Genomic DNA, 26,323 nt, shown 5'->3' with positions numbered 1-26,323 from the left:
TCAGCAGCGACCACCGCGGCCCCGCCATACATCTTCGTGAAATGTGAAACGTCAAATACAACTCTTGTCCATTTTCACACAATTTACACAAGAAATGCAGCCTGCGGGTCAGTTTTAATGCATAACACGCTGAACACATTCGCCCAAAATCGTCCCCCCCCCCTCTATACTTTCGATGTCTATACACGGATCGTCATAATTGGTATTGTAATAGTAGTTTCGTTATATCGTGTAAGCTTTATAGCTAACAAATAGCGATGGGGTGCTTTTTTAACGTGTCAGCTCGTGTTAAACAGTGATTTCGTGAACGGAAACCTTAGGAAATCGTCAATTCATAGAGGCATTGTTTTGTTGTTAGATACATTGTGCAAGTGACCTGTCAAAGTTGTCATTGCAGTGCATGAGTAGTAATATGGGGATATTTCTTTCTCTGCAGTGCTAAAATCGGCTCATTTCGCGTAAACTTGTGTTACAAATGTGTGAAAGTAGTGTGTTGTTCATTTCAGGTGGCACCGGCTGTTGTTGTGTTGTGTCGAACTAAAATGCCATCATGTAGAGAACGCTGTGACTTTCTATACAATGCTACTGCCTCGCTCCAAGTGTAAAGCAACAAGTGGCTCGTGAACATGTAGCTTGTGAATGCCTCAAGCAAGATGTCGTTGAGAGGCACCAAGCGCGCTTCAGGGCCGCGCGGGGAGGAGGCCGGCGCGTCGAAGCGCCGCAGGACGGAGCCCGAGGACGCTCTCTGGCAGCTCCGGCCTGTCAGCGACCTCAAGATGTCATCCATATACAATAGAAGTGCCTCCGAGGCACCTGCCGAACTATTCAGGTTTGTACTTACAATTATGCTTATTAACCTAAATTAATCACCTTCAAAGGCAAAACTGCCCAAACATCCTATTAAGCAAATATTATGATTTGATAATTATACATGTCCTGTTCTGAACGCTAGTCATTTAGTGGGCAAAGCCAACATATTTGTTGTTGTATGTAAATCAAAAATTTAAGTGAGGTTCATAACCATGTTCATGCTATGGGTTGGAAAGGGTTGGAAGGGAAAGGGTTGGAATCATTACAGATTACTTTTCCTCCAATATTCCTTTTACTACGTACACATGAATTGTATCATAAATAACTCTAATACAGACTTGCTTCCATCACTTTCCATCATGTTTTGTATTCTATACACTCAAAATTTGCAAATATAGCTGGTATTTTTGCATTCATTCACATATCATTTATTTTGGCCCATAATGTCAGGTTTAACCTCTAAGATCCCACAGTCCTAATACTAGTACATATTATCTCCAATAAAATTTAAATCATTATTAAATGCAATAAAGTTGCATTTGTTTTGTTTCATTTGATTTTAAAACGGAACAACCTTCAAGTTTTACTATTTATCTTGTATTATAAATCCTCCCATTCCAATAGGAAACATGCACAGAATAATGAATTGCCTCTTTCTTAGTATTTGACTTAAAATTTACACTGTTTCCAGAAAATCTATTAATTGCAATATAAATAGAGTTCAACTGCTTTGCTTTAAATTAAATTATTTTGCTCTGCTACTAAATTCGAATATACACCACAGTTTGGTTAACCTGAATTGTACATAATTTCCAAATTAATAAATTAGATTTGCAAGTAACAATCTCATCTTATGCCATCGAACTATTTTGCAACATACCAAAGATTACATGGAGTACAAATCAATCAATCAAACTTTTATTGATAAAATAGAAGTATTTTACATGTCAATACATTATTTCCATTACAACAAATTCAAATTAAGCATCAAGCAAATTATAATCTATTTTTAATTATTAATGTCTATCTAATTTAAAAAAAATATTTTAATTATCAAGAAGATTAACAGTAATTAGGTATAACTTATTTCTATCACATGTAGTCAAAATTAAATCTAAATTTAAATCTAAAATAAATAAATAAAAATATTACATTAACAACTTTAAATCTAAAATAAATAAATAACAATCTTACATTAACAACTTATAATTAAATTATAGTTACAAGTAAAATACCGTCAGTTGTTCTGCAATAATCAGTTACAGTTACAATATAAGATACTGGATCTTATGCCATCCAACTATATTTCAATATACCAAAGTATACAAAAATACCATCATTCACTCTGTTAATTGACAATTTGTAACTCATATTGCACAGATTTGGTCCATGTATAGCCAATTAACAGTGTTTCTGTTAGTACTACGATTGTTCAGTCAAAGATAGGTGAAGTGCTTCTTAGAATTGTAAAAATTAAATACAAGCTCAGGCAAAAAGTATCTCTTTGTCAGTCGCTTAGCTCCTGATGTGTGTGCGAAGACCCTTTACACATAGATTTTCATACATTGAACCGCATGTTGCTATCTCTGTTGCACACACATAATAAATTATATTGCTGTTAAGCTCACACAGTGACATTGACAAATGGCGTAACAGACAGGAAAGCAATATCATTATGGGCAATAGACATAGCAACAGTCAGGTCAATGTATGTAAATGTAAGACGGAAAGCATCTCTGCTTTACTCAAAATTTGTCCTTTATACCCAAAGAACAAGACATAATGTAGAAAATAAGGTTGATTGAATATTTACCAATAGGAAAAGTAGTTCTCGTATAATTTCCATAGCTGGTCATCTCTTGTGGTGGATGTGGCTCCTATTTTTACTATATAACCAGTGCTAAAAGGCAAGTTAGTGTTAAACATACTAGATTGTTCATTATCTGGTTATTACCTGTGTGGTAATAATATTTTCGGAAACCATATTGTTAACTTCCTGGATCGAAATCATTACCAAATCAATAGAGTTAATTTTGGGTAAGCGCTTACCAAATCAAAAACCCTTATGGGGAAACTTTATCGAGTGTTTTAGAACACAATCAAGTTATTTAAAACACTGTAGCCTAGACATTGTGTGAGAGACGCGAAATGGGTAACCCTATTAAATGGTAAGTGGTACCTTAAAGCTATCTACCCAATGCAGTATGGACACAGCATAAGTGAAAGGCTAACACAATGATAGGGTTACCCTATCAGAAAGATTAATCTAATGAAGGGGTTTTCCGATCCCTGTATGGAATACATTAGTTATTTGACAGTTTGTCAAATGGTATGAGAGAAGAGGCCAAAAAAGTTATATTTTTACCACTTATGACTTTCTATGTTATGTACTGATCAATAATGCTGTTAACTTTGTGCCTGATACTGATAGTTACATAAAAAAATATAATTATTGACTAATAATCCTCTTTGATAAATACATAACCAATATAAATAACTACTACAGATACAGATCTATACTATACAACGAAACCGATACTAAAATTTGTTTAGACACCACAAGATGCAATTATGTAGTCGCCCTTAAAATAGCTTGAAAACTAATATCAAGTTGTTGTATCTCAATATCTTGCAGTACTGAGATACGAGGTTTCTAAGATTACCAGATTCGATAGTGAGTTCTGATTGTTAACTAGACAAAGATTTTTAACTTTTATAAGTCTAAGTTCCTAATAATATGTGGCTTTCCATAACCGAAGGGTCTTTATGCTTCATGTGCAATAAGAACCTTTTTATCAGAATTTCTGTAGGAATTTAAATTTAAAAAGTACCTTATTGCACTTCAAGGTTATTGGGGGTGTTGTGGGCCTTTGGATGCCACTTCCGTTGAATCCAGGAAATTATATAAATACCTCATAGGGTTCCAGTATGTGTCGCCCTAGGTAGGTACTTCTTTTGGACATTAGTGGTCCGCAGGAACAGAGAATGTGCATAGCAGTCTCCTCTGACTCCTGGCAGAACCTGCATGACGCATCTTGTTTTTTCCCTATTTGGAACATGTGTTTGTTCAACTTGCAGTGTCCAGTCAAAATTCTAGTCCTTCACTTCAAGGTTAAGGACCCTTCTGTATGCAAAGCCACATATAGTTACATATGCATTGGTTAGAGGGAGCTAGTATCAGTCACATTTCAGCGTCAGGTGTTAATTGCTGTATTATCTAAGTCTGACATTTTATCTTAGACCTGCATAGGTATGACCTAATTTGGAAACTAGACTCGAGAACATGACATAGCACTCCGTTAGTTATTGTTATCTTTTGAGCACTGTCAACTGTTAAATAACTAATGCGGAGCATCGCCGCCAGGTGGCGCCACAGTAAACTTATGAAACTTTACAAGGCAAAGCAAAATTCGACCTTCTGTCAATGACACAAGGATCATCAACGTATTTTTTTATACATAATGGTTTAACCTCCTAAGTCTCCGCGTACAAATTTTTGTACATATTCAAAAAAATATTTTGAACTTTCATAAATCATAAATCATTTATTTTGCGTGATAAACTAGTTAAACATACAAAAGTAACATGATAAAGGTTAGAAATTCATAATTACACATTGTTTACCACGAACGCATCCACTTGCGGTGGCAATTTCATTGAGTAACTAAGGGTTCCAAATTCAAAAACAAAACAAATGCTTCTGGGTCTTAGGAGGTTAAAATTATTCAATGTTAGTATATGTAGTATTATTTCAGACCATGCACGAAATAAAGCACCAGATAATTATTATATTAGCAAATCGTTTTGACTGTTCTAAAAAAGAAACTGATGTGACTAGTACGATAATACCCTATTAATTTGAATACACAATAGTCCAGTTTTATGAAACAGAAACATTTATTATCTTTCTTAGGTAGTTTTAAACCGCATTGTGTTTGAAATATCATTGACATTTATCTTGGCTGTTTCGCGCTAGGGCGGCGCCACTGACGCGCACGCAGCATTAGTCGGCCTAAGTCGCAAACCTCGGAACTCCTCCGGGGGAGTTAAGAGGTTTGTGACTATAAGTATGGTAGCAATTACTAATTTCCTTGAAATGGAGTTACGAGGTTTGCGACTTAGGCCGACTTATGGATGTTGGACAAGAAATATTTATCTCCAATTTTGACTAGTCACATAGAAATAACCTATCTATGAGGTGATGACAGAATCGCAAAAATCCTTTCTGCTATGAATTCATTTAGTAAACGTGACCACGATTTGTTGAAAAAGTTCCGTTAGCTTAATTTTGTACGTTACGTTAGCTTTATTTGTTTTGTTGTTGGAATTGGTTGTTCCAAGGGCTTCCGAGTTAAAAACAGCCACGTTATGTCTGCAATAAGGATTACGGGTTATCAGTTATTTTCGTCAGAATTTGATCAAATTTGGGGGATATATAGAGTTAACTAGTGCCTACTTTAATTCTTGGGATTAGTTGTCAAGCGGATCCAGGCTCCCATGCGCCGTGGCAAAATGCCGGGATAACGCGAGGAAGATGACGATGATAGAGTTCGGGATATTATGTACAATATAAATAACTTTTCTCCTAAAAAACCTTCATCTGATTTACGAAAACGTATGGTATTTTCGTAACTCAATGAAATATTACATAAACTGAAATAAATAAAATATTATATACATAAATGATAATATTTTCTGAAAATAATTTAATTAGTTCTTACTTCTAATAGTAAATATTACATAATATTTATTCGCGCCAAGTTTTGATTTCGTGTTTACCATCGACGATCTCTTCACATAAGCCAAATCTTAACAAAATCTAACGACAATAAATGTGCCATCTTCATCTGCCATTAAAACCATTTTGGGACATAGAACACTGAAATAATATAAAAATATGGCATACTTTGAATGATTCGATGATATTCCCCTAAGTGTATGTATGCAAATGTGCGCCTTATCCCATTGAGTTAAGCTTACGCATTTGTATGACCTACTGTCGCCTATTTTACTATAAATTTAGCATGCTACGTATAATATTAATTTTATTGTATTGCTATAAAAACTGATGTTGTGTTGTTTCTATTATACAGCTTGTGTCGTACTAAATATGTTTGAGACTCGAATTAATCATTATCTACATGAGAAATATATGTTACATTTTTGTCATACAGTCAGTCATGAAACATAAATTTGAAAATGTATTTGTATACATGTGTATTCTCTTTATATCACTGGTTTGAAACAATGTAGCAATAATTTAAGTCTACAGACATATTTTGGAGGTGAACAACATTTCTTTTTAGATATGAACTTAAAAAGCTTTGGGAGAGTTTAAAGTAGTGTGTTTAAATTGTTTTCAAATGTATAAAAAATATGGAAATGTTGATTACTGTTCTAGATATAATTAAATATGCTGCCTGGCGATGGTTTTAACATTATGCAAAGCATTTTTTTTAAGAATATAAAATATTGACATACAGTTTAAATAAAAATTCATATTTTCACTATTAGTAACATCGAACTTATTATAGAATGTATAGTGTGTTGGCTCAAGCGAATTTATTGCGTTAATTTTAGTTATTATGAGTACTATCAATAATTGCTTAGTCCTTAGTTCTTGGCATTTGCTGATATGCGTAACGAAGCTATAACTGAAGTGAATTTAGCTACAGAGAAAACCGTAACACCCCCACCCCCACTGTATAGAAGTTTGTATGTGAAGTTAAATTTCTTTGCGGTTTGTAAAGTAAATAAATAAATGTAAGTATAGCTACATTATTTACCGTAAAGTGCAATTTTATATAAATATATGAAAATATCCCAGAGGCGATTTCGAGTTTCCCGGTAGCCCATTGTAAACAAACCGCCTTGATGTATCAATGTCGTATTTGATTGTCTGTGAAAACTTGTCATAATACAGTTTAAGGTACAGTATGTATAAGTTACTCTATGGTATGCTAACGTCGCTAGTGCTGCACTATGGCGGCAAAACATTGCAGTAATACTCCCTATAGTGGCCCAATAATTTTCATACATTTCATACCTTTCCATTCCGTTGCCGTCATAAAAAGTCGACGAATAATGGTAACGTAATGGATATAAAAATCTTTGGAAACCTTTTTTTACTCTATTAGGATTCAAAGAGCTCCTGATTCTGAGTAGAAATAACAGAAACATTTACGATTTAAAATAGTTGAGTGTATTTAAATTTAAATTTAAATGTTAGAGAGGTCTACACGGGTATTAGTTCGTGGTTCCTGCGTTGCGCTCCCTAGCACAGTCGCCATCACATATATCGGAGCGGCTAAGACGCTCACAAATATCTGAACACGCCTCTATCGTCAGGGCGTTAGAGTGCGTGTTCAGATATTGTGAACACCTTGGCCGCTCCGATATATCTGATGGCGACTGTACAACTAACGTTGATAGGTAAATGGTCCACTTGACACCTCTGATGGACCACTGTGATGCACAAGTCTATAGGAGTTTGAGTTATATAAACGTCTTACGCTTAGCTCCTTGCGGGATATGTTGTCTCTTACATAAATCACAGTATACCTACTCAATTGTCTACTGAAAGTATACCTACAGCTATGCTACAAGCTCATAAGTTGCCAAATAAATTCAAGTAAGGAAATCTTCATTTTACCAGTCAACAAATGAAACTAGCGAATCTGTTACAGAATAGAATAGAACGAGAAAGCTCGTATCTCAGTACTGAAATGAATCCTAAATGAAAGCTTCCTTTATTTCCTATGAAACTTGCCTGAAAATTTCGGGAACTTATCGAACTTTTTTGATGTGCGTGTATTCAAAACGGGTTGACCGATTTCAGTAGTTGTGGTTTTCTGCAGTGTATGCAGTCACTCTATATAAGGTTCTTAGAAAAGTGTAATTTAGTTAGCTAATTTATGTTTTAAGTATAATTTTCCTTCGGTGTTTTAAACTTCTTGTACTTAGCGTATTTTTGTACTATTTAAGTGTTATTTATAACAAGTATATTAACAGTTGCCTCTCGTTTTTACTGGAAGCTTCTTCTCTTACTTTCTAAGCCCACACACACCTCGCTTAATTAAATATTAGCCATGGGAAAAGCTTTTTCTGCTATTCACGTTTCTAGCGTGGTAGTCAAGATTAATTTAATTAATTAAAAATTGCATTTGTGTCTACTAATAGCATTTACTTCTAATAATAGCATTTTCTTTGCCAATAATTTAAATATAAATACATGTTGTTGTTTACCTGTCGATGTATTTCTTTTTGGTTCATAAGTTTATTTTGAAGGTGCCTTTGTGTAATTATCATTAAAAGAATTCGTAAAAGTTCTATTCAATACAACCCTTTGTTGCTTTACGCGGTTATTTAAAAATAAATATGTTTTCGTACATTCAACACCAGACTTTAAAGGCTTCGTCACACAGGCACGTTTTTCGGGCGGGGCGTGACGAAGCCTTAATTCAGAGGGGAAAGTGCTAAATCCGACCGTTCAGCGAGTGCTCCAATGCCTCCAATATATGACCAATTGCCCCAATTGAAAATACACTTTAATGCCTTGACAATACAGGCCGTGACCGCGATATACACTTTGATCACTAGTGCGGCTCACCAAGATGTCTCATTAGATCCTCGGAAGTGATCAAATTGGATATCCATAACATATCCAGCACGATCTCTTGGGTGATTTAAGTGTAGAAATATATTTTGATCAGATGTGAGTCCACTAACATTACCTAGAGGATCGTGCTGGATATATCGTCCAAAGGGAGATCTAATAAGGCATTTATCCAACAATCACCTTGGTGATTGAGTTCTGAGCTGGTTGTTTGTACATACCATACTGAGTCGGGGCCATTTCGTGGCTTATATGTTAATTTGTGTTACATGTTGTTTTGTTCTTTTATTTTGCCACGAATAAACGTTCTCTATTCTATTATAAAATAGCTTATAATAAATAGCTATAAATTACCACAAACCACCAGATATTATATAGAAAATCGCGCATACATTAATGTTGAGTTGGTTCGCTTAGCTATTTCTGTAGCCGACTGTACCCAGCCGCTGCTCAATCGCTTTCCCGCGCCGGTGCACCACTACGGACGCATTACGCACTTGTGTACGTGCAAATCATAACATTGGTGACGTCAATAATACAAATCCCGGCCGTATCGAACTAGGGTCCCCGTTAAAGCAATTGCAATTCATTTCGCCTGCTGCACGGCCTGTGTGCATTTCCTGTGACCAGCGATGTGGTCCCCGCCGCTCCCCCCACCCCGGATGCGCTGCGCACCCCCCTATTACCCACCTGTTATTTTCACTATTTAATCACTAGTGTTTATCAACTTTTCAGCTCCGCTGAATGTGGTCGTTCCTTGTGATTTGAATCATGTATTCGGAGATCTTACCACGCCGCTGTGAAGCAGTATGTACTCGTATATGTATTTTTGACGTTTATGCGAAAAGTTTGTGCTCTCACATCATTTTCGGTTTCATTGGGGTCGCGAACTCTTTGGATGAAACTTCGCTGGGTTCTATTGCGTACTGAAAAGATTATAGAGATTGAGCAGTTTAGCTTGTTACATGTACACGTGGGCGTTTCAGATATGATTTTGGAAGGCGTAATAGAAACTTATGGGATACCGATACCACTGAAATAAAGCTCTATCAATTGTGGGAAACTTTTTTAATAGTAGTCTGCAAGGATTTAATTTTATTATTGTGACATTATAAATGAAAATGTCGACTCGTGGAATATACGAGTATGTAAAACGACTCGTGACCTAATTTCAATATATCATTCAAACAGATCATAAAATTAGGGGCAGGGTATTTCATTTTACAATTAAATTATTTTAATATTTACAAATTACTGGAGATAGTATTTAAATACCTCGTACGTAACTATATGAAATTTATAAATCACATTAATGGACATGTTTGACTTTTAATATTATATTGTCACAGTATTACATATTCACACTGGATTCACGGGTTATTAACCAGTTAATGTTTTTCTTTGTCTTATCTGTTAACGAATTTTTTCTACTCCCGTACTTTTATTTGTCATTTAAAAGGTCGTACACACACCTTTAAACCCCTACGTTATAGTTGTCAAGACAAGTCTTTAGTCTATTCCCCAAAAAAGTATTTGTGCATACACGCGGTATCTTTTTGGTACTTTTACGATACTTCGTGTAATCACCACTTAAAAAATATTGTATGAAATACATTGTTGCCAACCTAATTTTAATTGTCATCTCTGACAGATGAGTACTAAGTGCATTGCTGCCAATTTACAAAATATTCATTAGGTTCTATAGCAGAAACGCGCAGAAGTCAGAAACGCGCACGTGACACCCGTAATATAGCAAGATCCATAGACTACGAACACCGCTTAGCGTTCTTGTTAGTCTCCATAGGCTACTGTGGCCAAAATCGAGAAAAATCTGTCCATTATTGTAATTTAACAAAGAGCAAGTACCAGGGCCTCATGAGTTACAAGGTGTCGCTGACCAGCCGGCCGTGGGGCGCGGGGCGCGGTGGCCGGGTCGCGTATCTAGCTGTATACTTTTGGTTGGTTTACACCTACATATATTGTCCTATATGATTCCACTTGTTTAAAGTATTATTTTTGTTGAATGAAAAATATTTGTTAAATTTACAATTTTTTTTTCAAAGTAAGTGCTATAGATTAGGACCGGTTTTTTGCAAATGTGACTAAAACGCAAAGGGATATCTTAATGGTGGGTCATTTTGGACAACTTTTTCTTGCACCTGTAACACTTTGAACGCTTTACGTCATAAACAAAAACATCACTCACACGCCAAGGTCACGGGCGCAAGTGAGTTAATGTAAACCTTACAATGTGAAGGTAACTTTGACAGCGTACGCCATAACACATGTGTTCATGGCGCTGTGGACACTAGTTATGACGCCTCTAGGTGTTCTTGGCGTTCAAAAAGTTAACAGTCATACAAAGTTCCTTCTTATTTCTTACGTTCACAAATTAGGGCCACCCCACATCTAGCGTCTTTCGAGCGTCGGCGTCTACAACTCTATGGCCGCTGGTCGACGCAACGTAGACGCAACTGCGCAGCGACGTCATTTTCCATAGCGCTGACCAGACGCCGACGCTCGAAAGACGCTAGATGTGGGGTGGCCCTTACCAAGTTATTGATTGTACATGCACGCTTTAAAACATTCATCCTTTCCGGCTTATTTCAAGTTCACAAATATAATGACAGTGACCTAGATGCATTTCATATGCAACCTTCCTCCATAACACACATTTAAACAGTACCAATGCATTACATTGTTGTCTGTTCCACTCTTAGGATCGATTTGATGATGGTAACCTTCGAAGGGCCGCTCAAATGCATAACGCAAAATCAGTCCTACGATTTGTTTTTAGTTAAAATTTCTTAAATGCCTATCAGTCATATTCTTGCAAATACAACAGCAAGTGTGGTGGGTTTTGCTAACAAATTTTACGATTGGTGTAGCAAGTGCCATTGGTAAATTAATGTTCGTATCGCTACGCCGTAGGCGCGTAGCGATTAGAGGTGTAGAGATGGTAGCTTGCCTTGTGGCCTAAATCGAAAACTTAAAAGTTGACATTCTGCCGTATTCGAACTTCAAGATATTCACAAGAGACGACACGTACTAGATCCATTCTAGATACGTTATAGTTTAGATTTCAACTAGGTCTCTTTTGCAGCGCAATTCGGGCAACCAATGTCACTTTTATGATAGATCGTGTTAGATATCTATTAGATGTGAATTAGACCTCCAAGTAATATCTTGTCTAAATCCTTCAAGAGTATCTCCAGAATCGCGGAAATGTCAAATTTGACAGGTTAGATCTTAAACATATCGTTATCGTATCTTGGCGATGTCTAATGATATCTAATAGATGTTTATTACAAAATCCGAATCGGGCCCATTAACACTAACTCTACGTTAACGCATTCACCGCTGAGCTACGGCCGTAGAGCTACGTCCTAACCGATAACATGGGTTTCCCGGTATGTAGAGGAAATGCTTCGTAGAGGCAAAACGACAACGTGTCGTGATTAGCAGACGTAAGTGGACGACGAAGGCACTTGGTCGCTAATACTCTATACAAACGTATATATTAGAAGGAAAAAAACATTCAAACATTTGTCGACTCGTGAGACCCGACAAATTTCCCGCCAACTCTCGACTAAAGTCTATTTTTTTATTCGGTAGACTAAAATGACATTTCATAGTATGTACATAAAATGTCATTTCATACTATGAAATGTCATTTTAGTCTACCGAATAAAAAAATAGACTTCAGGTGTCACATGATATCATCGTTCACTTTGTATTTGCAATATATATGCTCTCAGCTTAAACGCGTTTAATGTAAACTATTTTAAACTTGGAGGGAGTGCATTTTCTCAGAAAATATAAGACGATACAATATAATGTTATTGCTTGCCTGATAAAATTGTGGCGCTTTTTTGCGTTATTATAATAAAGTAAATTCAATATTATTGTTTACTTTCAAAACACAGATCACAGTACAATAGTTACTTACCACATAATGCCGTCTACTTTACCTGTCAAACTTTTAGGCACGATATATGTTTTCTTAGACTATAATATTCCTTATCAATCCGGGAGTCCGTTGCTAGGGTCCGTCTAAGCTAACTTTGTACCGATTTGAATAAAGTGAGGAGCTTTCTATAGAAATTTGACATTAATGATGACATGGCCACACTTTGTCATTGCAATTTCCATGCAGAGTTATCTTGGCCCGACTCTACATGGGAAACCGGTCGTTCCGGGTTAAGCCGTGGAGGCAGAATATGTCGCATTAAACAAATGTATAATATAACTTTTTGCTTCTAGCACTACGCCTAATAATTTGATTATTGATGTATTGTGCCTATTTTCGCTTGTGTCCGCCTGCCCGGTAAACGCGAAGGATGACAGCGCCAATTCTGGAGTCTTATCGATTATTATGTTCCGACTGAAGCTCAAAGTTAAGGGGTCTAATTATAAAACGTCATATTTTGATAGAAATTTGGTATTAATGGTGACATTGCGACACTTTGTCATTACAAATTCCGTGCAAAGTTAGCTTGGCCCGATCCTAAATTTTGCCAGTATCAATCAAACACTTAGTCGGCCCATAAGATCTGTCTAACCTAACCTCTGCACATTTAGGTTCTGTTTCCCTCCGGAGTGTCCATGTCTATGAGGAACACTCAGCCCTAGTAGCACGGTCGCATTTTTATCGTTTATCACCATGCCTGTCACGTTCTAACAAGTATGTAAGTGCGAAAGTGACGGGCATAGTGATAGTCGATAAAAATGGAACCGTGCTGAGCCCGCTGGAGTACATAAAACTAAGAATAAATATTTCTATATGAATTTGAGCATAAGCGACCGCGTCACGCGCCCCCACTGCTGTGTACGATCTATTCCTTATTCTGTGGTACGATTTCTGCTATAAAATGACCCCACAAACACATCAGCAACCACAGTGAAATCGGTACAAGTCTGTACGTGATGAACACTCATTTTCACGCGTTACGTTAAGCCCATTGTAACCCAACTGTTCGTGTGGACGGCACTTTTTAATGCAATAGCGCTTTTTTTTTCTGAATAGAAAATTTCATTTATGAAGCTTTCATAGGGACTTAGTAACAAAAATAGTGCTTGTAGGTACGTAGTTGAACTATATCCGTGGTTCTGACATGTGTGAACTGGGTGGCAGTGTAGGGCTTGTATAGGTATGTACATAATGACTAGATTATCAAGTGTATTTGAACAGTAAAAATTATCGGCTACTTCTGAAATATTGTAATCATCCGTGTACGATAAATTATGTGTATTCGGGATAAAGAAGCACAATGGGCCTGTGCAGTGCATGTGCATGTTGTCCTGGTGTTTGGCCACGAGTCCGACATATCCGTCCTAGTTCTCCGGCTAGGCGGAAAGCCTAAATGCATCAATCCACGTTAAAAAAAAAGGTTTGTTACAGCAACAGTTACAATAGCAACTAACGATGCTGCATAAAACAAAAGTCCACTTTAGCGGCTCGCCTGCGTAAATAGAATCCGTAGAACCCGGTTCATCAGCCAGACTAATGAATATAATTAGCTATCCGGTGGCGAATGCACTAGTCCCAAAACGCACTATTAGTCAATACACTCTAATTTCGAAAGCCCCTCTTCTCATAAGAAACTAGGCCCAAAATACCATATTTCCAAAAAGGCTCATTCTCGATTTACACGAGAACCATTGAGAACTAGTCCCAAAATACACCTTTCCCAAAATACCCCAAATTGTGTTCACCTGTGCGTGGCGTAATACTTTATTCTCATAATGCGTAGGTCTCAAAACACTCTAGTTCCAAAATACCCTATTTTTTTGGAATGTCTCTTTGTGACTGCTTTCAGCCGTAATCATTACCCGTTTGATGCCTAAAATATTTTTTTCAAAAATAGGATTTACGTATTTAATTATTATTTTGAGCTATACAGGGTGTAATCGTTAAGTGTTGCTCGGCGATAGTTCCGTAAATATAGCAGATATCAGAAAATTTCAAATTGATATCGAAAGTGCATATAGTGAAAGTGAAGGGCAATATACACACGAGTGTTTTAATGCCTGTGTTGATAAAGCAGTGTATGGAACTATCATAATTAGGTGGGCGAGAAACTACCCTCATTTATGGCATTATTGCCAATAATGCCATAAATGAGGGTAGTTTCTTACACTTAACGATTACACCCTGTATAGCTCAAAATAATAATTAAATAAATCCTATTTTTGAAAAAAAAATTTTAGGCATCAAACGGGTAAAATGATTACGGCTGAAAGCAGTCACAAAGAGACATTCCAAAAAAATAGGGTATTTTGGAACTAGAGTGTTTTGAGACCTACGCATTATGAGAATAAAGTATTACGCCACGCACAGGTGAACACAATTTGGGGTATTTTGGGAAAGGTGTATTTTGGGACTAGTTCTCAATGGTTCTCGTGTAAATCGAGAATGAGCCTTTTTGGAAATATGGTATTTTGGGCCTAGTTTCTTATGAGAAGAGGGGCTTTCGAAATTAGAGTGTATTGACTAATAGTGCGTTTTGGGACTAGTGCATTCGCCACCGGATAGTCCATAGATACCCCACACGTATGGGTTTGATGAAAAAAAAATTTTTGAGTTTCAGTTCGAAGTATGGGGAACCCCAAAAATTTATTGTTTTTTTTCTATTTTTGTGTGAAAATCTTAATGCGGTTCACAGAATACATCTACTTACCAAGTTTCAACAGTATAGTTCTTATAGTTTCGGAGAAAAGTGGCTGTGACATACGGACGGACAGACAGACGGACAGACGGACAGACAGACAGACATGACGAATCTATAAGGGTTCCGTTTTTTGCCATTTGGCTACGGAACCCTAAAAACGCTCGATCAAAACGTTCGTCATCAAAAAAAAAAGAATTGCACATTTAAAGTTTTTAGGCACCGTTCCGTCTACATATCTGCCCAATCTTAACCCCACCCTTACGCTTTACAGGAAGGATTTGATCAGCGCAATGAAGCTGCCGGACTCTGAGCCGCTCACCGCCTCGGAGTACTGGGTGATCACGGACACGTGGAAACAGGACTGGGAGCGGGGCGTCCAGGTGCCGGTCAACCCGGACTCGCTGCCGGCGCCTAAGGTCCGGATCACCGAGAATCCGAAGCCGCCGGACTTCCAGGAGTTTAAATTGTGAGTACCGCGATTTTTACGGGTCTTAAGACACGGGTGCCTGGCCAAGTGACGAATCTTTTATAGAAAACTGATGTGTGTGGCTACAGTCCAATATCAACCTTCCTGCATTCCGTCGAGGTTCACGATGACACACACAATGCACACTATCTGTTGTTAAAATGATGACGTGACTTAATTTTCGTCGCATCTTACGTCCCGATACTTTTTCACTATTCGGTTGGCGTTTGTCGATAAACGAATGTCATGACGAGATCTAGCGTACTGGCGCGTTAGCAAATCACCCGAGAGCCATTTGCGAAAAAATGGCCAAAAAAATAACTTCTTCAAATACCTATATAGACACTAAATAACTAATAAGAGTACTTTGTAACAAATCACAAAAACACAAGTGTCGCGATAAAGCTCCCACCTTTTTCAGATATCATCACTTCACTGATCAAGTGATCAGTTGATCACTAATTAGAGGTTCAGCTCTTAATTCTGAGACTAGATCGTTTCACATTACACAGTTTGTTATTGCATCTCGCCACCCCCTCCTTTGATGCCCCTCCCCGTGCATAAAGAGGGGCACGCCCTCTGTTCAGGATTACACTGTTTATTTATCCTAGAAACTGGTTTTCAATACAGCCTCTATGTTTCAAACGCGCTTTTATTATTTATCGATCCTATTTTTCCAATAATCGAGATGAAACATCGATAAACCCTTCCAAATAAATTAGAGAAGTATAATTTGATATTTGTGAGCGTGTTTCAATTGAGGTTACCTCCTTATGGAATATGGAACGTTACTAGATCTAATAAGTTACTATTTTCATGGTTTTTTCCTTGTCATAAAAATTTAGATGAAAAAAAAGCGGCCAAGTGCGAGTCGGACTCGCCCATGAAGGGTTCCGTATTTAGGCGATTTATGACGTATTAAAAAAAAACTACTTGCTAGATCTCGTTCAAACCAATTTTCGGTGGAAGTTTACATGGTAATGTACATCATATATTTTTTTTAGTTTTATCATTCTCTTATTTTAGAAGTTAGGGGGGGGGGGGGGGGGACACACATTTTACCACTTTGGAAGTGTCTCTCGCGCAAACTATTCAGTTTAGAAAAAAATGATATTAGGAACCTCAATATCATTTTTGAAGACCTATCCATAGATCACACGCATGGGTTTGATGAAAAAAAAAATTTGAGTTTCAGTTCGAAGTATGGGGAACCCCAAAAATTAATTGTTTTTTTTCTATTTTTGTGTGAAAATCTTAATGCGGTTCACAGAATACATCTACTTACCAAGTTTCAACAGTATAGTTCTTATAGTTTCGGAGAAAAGTGGCTGTGACATACGGACGGACAGACAGACGGACAGACGGACAGACGGACAGACAGACAGACAGACAGACAGACATGACGAATCTATAAGGGTTCCGTTTTTTTCCATTTGGCTACGGAACCCTAAAAATGCTTAAATTGCTAAATATATTCCCAATTGCTGGCATTTTACTCTCTCTTATTCCGAATAACACATTTAAGGGGAAAATAATGTTATTATCGCATTCAGTGCTGTACATATACAGTCAGCATCAAATAAATAGCGACTGCCAAAATCACCAAATATATCGTAACACACCTTTGTTACTATAGAAATAAGGATGTTTCGATATATTTAGCCACTTAGTCCGTCACTATCTATTTGTTGCTATATCATAGTCCATAACGTTAACTGACTTCTTAAACCTAATTTCTACTAACGTCAGTAAAGACTGTTGCTGTTAGTACTGCAATAATATCGTTTGGTTCCAGGATTTTTCCCATTTGCATTGCGTTTCTCGAGACGGCACATCAGCATTGATATTGCGTACTTTTTCAATTATTGCTCCTGATGCTTGAGAATCTAACAAATGCAACTATTCAACATATTTCACTCCGTTTTCTTACAATAAGATTTCTTTTCTTCACCCTGTTAGAGTTTTTCTTATCTCTATTGATAGTCGCTGCTTAGTAATAGATTCTACAGATCGTAGAGATTTAGGGCAAAGAATTAGCGTTTAAAATGTTCGTTAATTATTAGGTGTCTTAAATATTTTTTACTGGTGTTTTTTGAGTTTAGTTAGTACCATGAGTTGGGTCACTTCTGTATACGAGATTAGCTCAGGACTCCGGAGGACTCCTCAGGAGTACTAGAAGAGAGGCCTATGCTCAGCAGTGGGCGTTAAAGGGCTGATGATGATGATGAGTTGGATGGGTAAAGTCGCTAAATACCCCGGTGATTACAATTTCTAAGTAACTTCTCCGTTCACAGGCCTAAAGACAAGTACATCCACTTGAGCCGCGACGCGACGTACGCGCCAGACAAGCACACGATCACCACCGCACTCGCCCGCGCGGAGGCGGCGTGCTCGTACGACCTGGACGCGACCGACACCGCATGGCTCAAGCTGCTGAACGCGGAGCGGGCGCGCGCAGGCGCCGGGCCCATCACGGAAGACCAGCTAGAGAAGGTCATCGAGGAGTTGGAGGTTAGTTGTTGTTGTTCTGTCACACAGGACGTCGATAAAGGACCCTACGGCGCGAAGGCACGTCACGCGAGTGGCACGGCAATCATATCGGAAATTTATAGTAAGGTAGTCTTTTTTTTTATTGACAGAACATGATACGAGAACCGTAGTAGGAGGTACGATCTTTCGAGAACCATAACGTCAAATGCGCTAGTTAATAATGTATATTTTCAATCTCGTTATTTGCGGTCGTCGGCATGTCCGTGCGATCAAAGTGAAATGAGTAGTTTCACTGCTTGCGACAGACAAAGTTATACTGGCAATCCTCAATATATTTTTGAAATATATTGTTATACGTAGGTTTCTCGATTTGTAATTGTCGCTGTTTGAATTAATGCCTAGCTTATTTTGTAATATTACAAAGCAAAATCAATGAAAAAAGTGTAACAACATAAGTACATACACCAATCAATACCTTTATAGTTAGGCGCAAAATACGCAGTCATTTAAATTTAAATGGCTAGGATACTTTATAATATTTCTTATAGATTACATATTTACTTAGACAACATTGGTGTAACTATTAATTTGATGATTAAAAATATCCTACTTGCATAGCGCCAGGTGACAAGCAAAACTCACTAATTACTAAAAAATATTTAAACAAAAATCAACTCTATTTTAATACTAATATGGTACACTATGGCTATGAACTTGTGGTGGTAACAGAACCTTACTTCTGTCCATTCGCTTTGACACGATGCACCCCGGTGTTTGGTAACCGACTATTACGATCGTGCTTTGCAATTTCCAGTCGGTTTCAAATACTGCCCGCTTGGCCTTTTGTAGGCAAGGCAGAATAAATGGGTGCCCGAAGGGTGGGAGGTTGGGGGGATAGACGGAAATACACGAATAATATTCGACTAATCCATTACGAACTAGTTTGCCAGGTTGGAGTATTGCTTTATTTATATTACTCGTATTTATAGGTAGTAGGACTAGTAGGACGGTTGAAATTAGAGTAAGGGCGATTGTGCACTACAATGAATTTTACTGTCCGGCAGTCCGAGTTTTTACGGTCCGATATGGCACGCCATTAAATGTATATAGTAGCTTGTGCACTAGACGTAATTTTACCGTCCGACATTTTACTTTTCCCCATTCCGGACAGTTTTTTTCCGGTCCGAGATGACAGCCATGAAAAACGTGTTTATGCTTGTGCACTGCGTCTGGAATTAGTATAATTCATGACTTGGCCGAGCGAGGGCGGGCCTCTCTTTTAGTAAAAAGACGGACAAGTGCACAAGCCAATCATCCGTTTTTTTTCATGACACTGCGCCGCACCTGCGAGTAAAAAGACGGACAAGTGCACAAGCCATCATCCATTTTTTTCATGCCATATCGGACCATGAAAACTCGGACTGCCGGACAGTAAAATTCATTGTAATGCACAATCGCCCTAAAATGGAATTATATCCCGATTTTTTCAGATGATATGTTAGTGGGAGATTTTCTTCAGCCAATCACAAACTCAGGAATTTTGCAAAAATAAATAAAATAACCTTCAGTATAGTAGTTATCTAAGGTTTCTAAATTTTACCCTAATATTAGATATGTTTATCAAAGTCACGATTTGACCTCGTGAGTCCTGGCGTATTTGTACAAGTACAAATTCAATTCGAGTTTTGAACTCTTGTAGGAATAGAAGAGAGTTCGAAATTGATAAGCACAAAAATTGACTTTTTTTTTTTTTTTTTTATACCACATAGGTGGCAAACAAGCATACGGGCCGCCTGATGGTAAGCAGTGACTCGGGCTTTACGATTATTGTACTCGTAGCATAGAGAAATATAGTAAGACTCTAGTGCTCACTCCATACATCAGTTAGACTATTAATTTCAGTGCCTACATCTAGCATCGAGTAGCGGAACTATCAGTACTGCTACTTGACAATAAATGTAGCAGTACTGATAGTTCCGCTACTCGATGCTAGATGCTAATAGTCTTTTTGGTACTAAAACTGATGTATGGATTGAGCAATCTATGTATTTTTTTCTCTATGACTCGTAGCAATGTTTTAATTCGATCGCTAAATTAGAATGTGGTGACTGGTCAGTGGTCACCCAGCTTAGCTGAGATTCAGCAATTGTAGGACGCAATCGAGTGGAGGAGACGGGTAAAACGGGACGTCTCGCCGGTGTATCTAGGTCGCAAGGTTATCCGGTTATATCCAGACAAATCGCCGAATATACCTGAAGCAATACTATATAAGGCCTGCTTGATACGTGTGGGACATTAAACTAGTTCCTATGGGGGCTGCAGTCTTTGACAAACAAATATATTATTACTATAGAACCTAGTCACCAAATTTCACGAGAATTGGTTGAGAAATGGCGACCTTTAGAGAAGAATAGCCAGACAGACGTAGAAATTTTTACCTTATGACCTTCGCCCGCGCTTGCTAAATTATTATCAAAATCGTAACAAATAAAATCGCTCCCCATTTTCAGGAACAATTATTTGTGTGAGAACAATTGACTATGTACTTATGTATAAACCCTGAATAATGAACACACATCTATTTTAAACCATTCCAAGCGCAAACAAAACATAAAAACAAGATTGGAATAATAAACACTTTACGTTTAGGAAACCTCCATTAGGGCCCACAAAATAACAAGGGAATCTCGAAAACAAAGCATTTTAATAAGCTTTTCTACCACGTCTAGACTATCTAAAATAGACTATAGAAAATCGAAATGGTCAAACACTGAATAAGGGTCCATTTAGACGATGCGAGAACTCGCATGCGAGTTTCATTACATTGCGGGTTTTGATCGGTCGTTACTTTGTGCATTCCAGTTCTAAGTTATTCAACTTTACATTTAATTTTTAACAAACCCAAAGAGCAGGTACTTTAACGTAGTTATGAGAGAGCCATATCCCTGTTTACGTCCTTTGGATACCTATGGTGTTATCCTCCAGTCATATTATGTAACATGTGCGCTTAAATTCTTTCCAATCCAATCCAAACTAATCAGATTGTCAGTTGTGACCTTTTACAAGAAGCAGATGCAACTCATCTTATTTGTTTGCTACTGGCGATAGTGGCGATGCCTGGTGACGTGCGATTTTGGGGGGAATGCGGGTGACGGTGGGGGCTGGGCTCCTGGGAGCGTAGCGGGCGGTTATTTATAGACTTTTCTGTTTGTTTAATTTAAATTATTCGTAGTATTGTCTTCGGTTACCGTGATAATTACTCATGAAATAAAACTATTAAAACGGATTATATTGCGTATATTGAATTTAAATTATTCGATTACTTACCACAGATTTATCCTCGTGCTCGTACATTAGTATGTACACTCAGTTTCGATTTAAAGTCAACCTTAATTAAAAACAAAGTATTTCGTAGCATTTCGTTTGTCTCGTAAAATTTTCGAACAAATGAAATTCAACCTAATTGAAAATACAACAAGGTTCTAACTTCCTTGGCTATAATTTTGTATGGTGAGCGGCACGAGGTTAAGCGAAGAGTCACCTATTTTAGCACTGCCGCTGCACTAAAAGCATTTAAACTTTAATTTTAGAAATTATATGAGCTACAGATTGTAAAAAAAGCTGCATTTCTTACTGGGGTCAGGCGTGGCTCACTCCGCGATTTGGTCGCGTCGCTACAAGTACCTAGAAGTACATGCGGCCCACACCAATTTTGGTTTCTAGCCATAGTAATAAGCTTGTAGCAAGTGTAATTGGTATTGGTGTAATTGGTATACTGTAACCGTTCTTGTGGTATTAAATAAATAATAAATTAAATAAATAATAGTAATTGCTATGCACCGCTACGGAACGGACGCTTGTTCGCGCGTGCGCCACCTAGCGGTCATATCTGTCGTAATATACGCGTTTTGTTAGAGAGTGAATCTTCTGTACCTGGTACTATTATTTATTCTGTGCTGGGGTCAAATATAATAACTTAATCAAATTATCGAAATCGAGAAATAAACACTTACTACTGCAAATCCTATTCTCAGTTTTGTTTTTCACTAAGTAAATGGTTATAAATAAATTTCATTTCAACACTTGAACCCGCCAAACAGGAAAAGTACCTATGAAAAATACACCAACGCAATGAAAAAGTATTCCTAACACAGCTCCCTGTACGGCTACCATCAGTTTGGCACTGACATAAACGCCGTCGAGAACGTTATTTACTTTCTATACGTCTCGCTCGTACTCGCATATTAGTGCAAACGAGATGTATAGAAAGTAAATTACGTTAGCGTAAATGTCAGTTTTGACACTGTTAGTGACTCATGGTACGGGCTCTGCTTTAAATGCTTAGTTTTAATAACATCGTGGGCTTAAATTGCAGCCCACTTTTACAGTTTGCACATACTTATAGGAATATGAGATTCTTGTACGTTGCCCGGCAATGAACGAACGCTCTGGAAAATATTACCTGTGATGGAATCCTTTTAAGTTTCAATTTTATTTTCAATATTATGTTGCGCCAGTTCGTCGCTTGTGTGACCTTTACAGGATAAGAGAAAACTAGCACACCCACGCTCTGTGACGGTGGTACTAATGGCTTTTACATAAACAATAGGTGTCGGGTATTGTATATTAGTCCTTTAGGTGCATTTAGATAATGGATAATAATAATGAAACTGTTTGGAAAAGTTTGGCATTAAAGCGTATTTCTTCTAAAATGAAAATAGTTTCAGTCCTGTCGCTCTCGGCGTTGCTTCGAGCAGTTAGTATATTTGCTAGGTGGCACGTTTTGTAAGTCGATGCGATGCGAAAGGTATTCTCCCACGGGGTCTAGAAAAATATTAGAAAATTGCATTTTCTGCCTCAGTCTCTTACGCGTCGCCTCTCACACTTGCCGCGCTCGAAGATAATTTTAGCGTCTCAAGTCGATTCATGTATTTATTTTCTTGCAATAATATTTTACAGCGTGCAAGACATACAAGTTGGTTTTATTTAAAAAACAGTGTTTATCTGTACGTGGCGGCAAACGACCCTTTGTTTTCTTGATCTTCCATTTTCTTAAATAGCGTAAAATTTATTTGAAATTAAGTTATAATTTTACTAATTAAAAATAAAATTATCTAAAGTAAACTATTAAATTAAATTCATTAAAAACTTTAATATTATGAAATCCTATATCGAGATTCAGCAGTTTCTTAAAAATACATATATTATATATTAAGCTAGATTGTTATTGATTTAGGCAATTTAGGTCGTTGGGTACCAAAGCGAGCCATTTCTGGGAAATCCCTGGCCGGTTGCATCCGGACTTACGTACTTAAGCCGTAGTGGCGATCGATGGGATTCCCCAGTATGTTCTAGTTCGTAAGGTTGGTATGGTATTCCAGCTGTCCAATTTCTTGGTCCAATGTGCATCGCGTAACACTCTCTCACTGAGCAAAATGTGAGACGCAAGTACACATTGGACAAATACAAATGGACAGGTGGAATACCACCCTAAGTCGCAGGCCGCTCGGGAAGTTTGGACACACTATTTGATTTCAGTGCCTTGTGCAACAGGTTGAGAAAGCCGGCCGCTGTCCTTTGTTTTTAAGTTATATTTCAGCGGTTCGCGTTGTGATAATGTAACTTGTGTGTTTTGTTTTGATTAATTTTGATTTTTGACACGTTAACTTTTACGTCTATATAAACATAGTCCCCATTTTCCTCCCTTGATATTGTCATTATGGAAAAAAAAATTACACTATTTATTGCGTAACTGTGGTTAAATTACATCAAATTGCTCAACACAATTTCGGATTTTAAGTAAATTCTTAGCCAAGATATATTTAAACAGGCTGTCATAAATCATATCAAATATATTATTTGCCTTGTTATTTTTGTTCCCGCGTCATTGTCGTCATCAAACTGCAGTTCATCTTCGCTTTTGGAATTTTTCATGTCTTTTATTCGTACTTTTGGCTACCTCGTTAAATAAATAAATAAAATAACAAGTACATATGGAGTACGACCCGCCCCGGCTTCGCACGGGTTAACAAATTATACATAAACCATCCTCTTGAATCACTCTATCTGTAAAAAAAAACAGCATTAAAATCCGTTGCGTAGTTTTAAAGATCTAAGCATACATAAGGACAGACAGACAGCGGGAAGTGACTTTGTTTTATACTATGTATTGATATACTATGTAGTGATGGACACTCGGAGCTGCGTAGGGCACTGCGATCTAATGATAGTGTTTAGTCGTTTTTGTTGGGTCTTTGCTCAATATCTACTTACTCAATCTCATATCTGCAACAATCATTTGATGGAAATGTCGCTTTTCTTTCATTCGGAATACGGCTGTTTTTGTCATCAAATGAGTGTTGCAGATACGAGGTTGAGTAAGTATAGCGGCGATATGTCACTGTCTTCAATAAAAAATTACCAACTTGTACTAAACTGCGCTCTGTGTATGTTGAAAGCCTTTTACATATTTATATGAAAGTGCATTAAAGAGCCAGTCGCGTCTCATTACACTCTGCACTGCGCAGATAAAATTTCATAAACATTTTATAATTTTATTAGCTCCTCGGGGCCTTTTTGTTGGTAGTGCATTTTACTTGGACAATGTATCTTGAGTAATAAGCTGGTCCATAGCTATGTTACTATCGTTATTGTCTTGCAAAAATGGCATGCGTTGCATTTTTTACGGACTAATAACGTAACAATTTGAGATTTTCACGGCACGCATTTTTCAGGGCACGAAACATATCGCCAATAGCGATTAAAAATTCAAGTGAGTGAAACCGTTGTCGTCTAAACAGTTTAAACGATTTTTGTATTGTTTTAATGCAGTTAGGTCCATCCATATAGACCAAGAAAAACAGAATTATCCAATCATCATCTTCCTCGCGTTGTCCCGGCATATTGCCACGGCTCATGGGAGCCTGGGGTCCGCTTGGCAACTAATCCCAGTAATTGGCGTGGGCACTAGTTTATCCAATCTCATATGTATATAAATGTAACGCATGTAGCGTAGGCTACTTGTGCTACACCGTAGCCCGTAGCGGCTGCAGGATATACTCGTATGCAGTAAAACAAACATATAATGATAGTATCGCAAATATACAAACATACATATAATTACGCATATATCACGCCTATTTATCGCAAATATGTATTTACAAATACAATATACACATATGTATATTTCAAATTACTATGCACCGTACATTCTATTATGTACGTCGGGCACAACCTGAGTGAAGTTCTGCAAAAGTTTTAACCACGCGTGTTTCGTTCATTGCTTCACTTTCGTTGCATGCAGAGGCATTTGCGGTGAAAGAGTAAAAGTTGGTGCGAACTCTTTTGGTTCATTGAGATTGGTACTGTGCGTGCGAGGCACAAGAGGGAGCATTCGGACTTGTAAAATACTATTTGCACAAGGTATATCTCAGTGCATCGTACATACATATTAGTGCAAGTGCGAATATTGCGAACTAATATAAAACTATATTGGAATCATATGATAGTAATCTGAATAGGCTCCTAGTAATAGGTGGGTGGCGAAGCTAGTTCAAAATAGGGGCGTCGCGTCTCCCATCATTTACACGCAGTGCGCGGAGAGCGGGCGTGCCGTGCAGCCTCCGCCAACTGTTATCCTTCTTTTAAATTTACGGCCCTTATTAACATTAAAATTGTTTTTTTAACTGTATTATGTAACACTTTAAAAATATTTTTTGTAACGATGATAAACAAAACGCGTTGAAAAAGTTGTTGAGCTTGTGTTTCGGGGAAATTTAATAAATGCGTTTGTATGGTTTGTCAAAAGTTTTATAATAACGCCATTTATTTTATTATGAACAAACACATAAAAATTAATAATAAACATTACAATAAGGGCCTTAAAATGAAAATTAAAAACTAAACTTAAAAATAGATTATAAAAAGAAAATCTGACCCAAATCGCCGTCTATTGGCAGCGTGTTAATGTATTAATGTTTATTTAATATATTTTTTCTATTTTTAGTGTGTTATGCTATAGATCCGCGGTGGTTTTATTGGCTTTTGTTATAAAATTTGATACGCATGGACTAAAAGTATTTAACAAATCAATTATTTGGCCACTACTGCCACTAGAGCCTGTTCATTCAGTGCCATCATTCAAACTACTTATCATAAAAAATAATATCTTTTTTATACTCGTTACTATTTAATTCTTAAATGCTCAAAACGGTTAATTTGTATCCTATATTTCGCTGTTTGATTATCTAACTCCCGATCGTATGAATTGAT

The 26,323-nt window shown here is 37.3% G+C and overlaps 1 protein-coding gene across 2 annotated transcripts in view; it reads left to right on the top strand.

Annotated features, from left to right (window-relative positions):
* Positions 1-26,323, top strand: part of LOC134660880 (PHD finger protein rhinoceros) — a 36,070-nt gene that overhangs the window by 697 nt on the left and 9,050 nt on the right. The window contains exons 2-4 of one of the 2 annotated variants that reach the window (XM_063516724.1): positions 507-829; positions 15,368-15,562; positions 17,857-18,073. In XM_063516724.1, coding sequence (XP_063372794.1) covers positions 654-829; positions 15,368-15,562; positions 17,857-18,073 — 588 coding nt within the window. In that variant the 5' untranslated portion in view covers positions 507-653. Of the gene's footprint in view, positions 1-223; positions 830-15,367; positions 15,563-17,856; positions 18,074-26,323 lie in introns of those variants that run through there. The other variant, XM_063516725.1, reaches the window with a different exon arrangement.

Source organism: Cydia amplana, chromosome Z, assembly GCF_948474715.1.
Source record: "Cydia amplana chromosome Z, ilCydAmpl1.1, whole genome shotgun sequence".
NCBI lineage: Eukaryota > Metazoa > Arthropoda > Insecta > Lepidoptera > Tortricidae > Cydia > Cydia amplana.
This window is presented reverse-complemented; position numbering and strand designations above follow the sequence as displayed.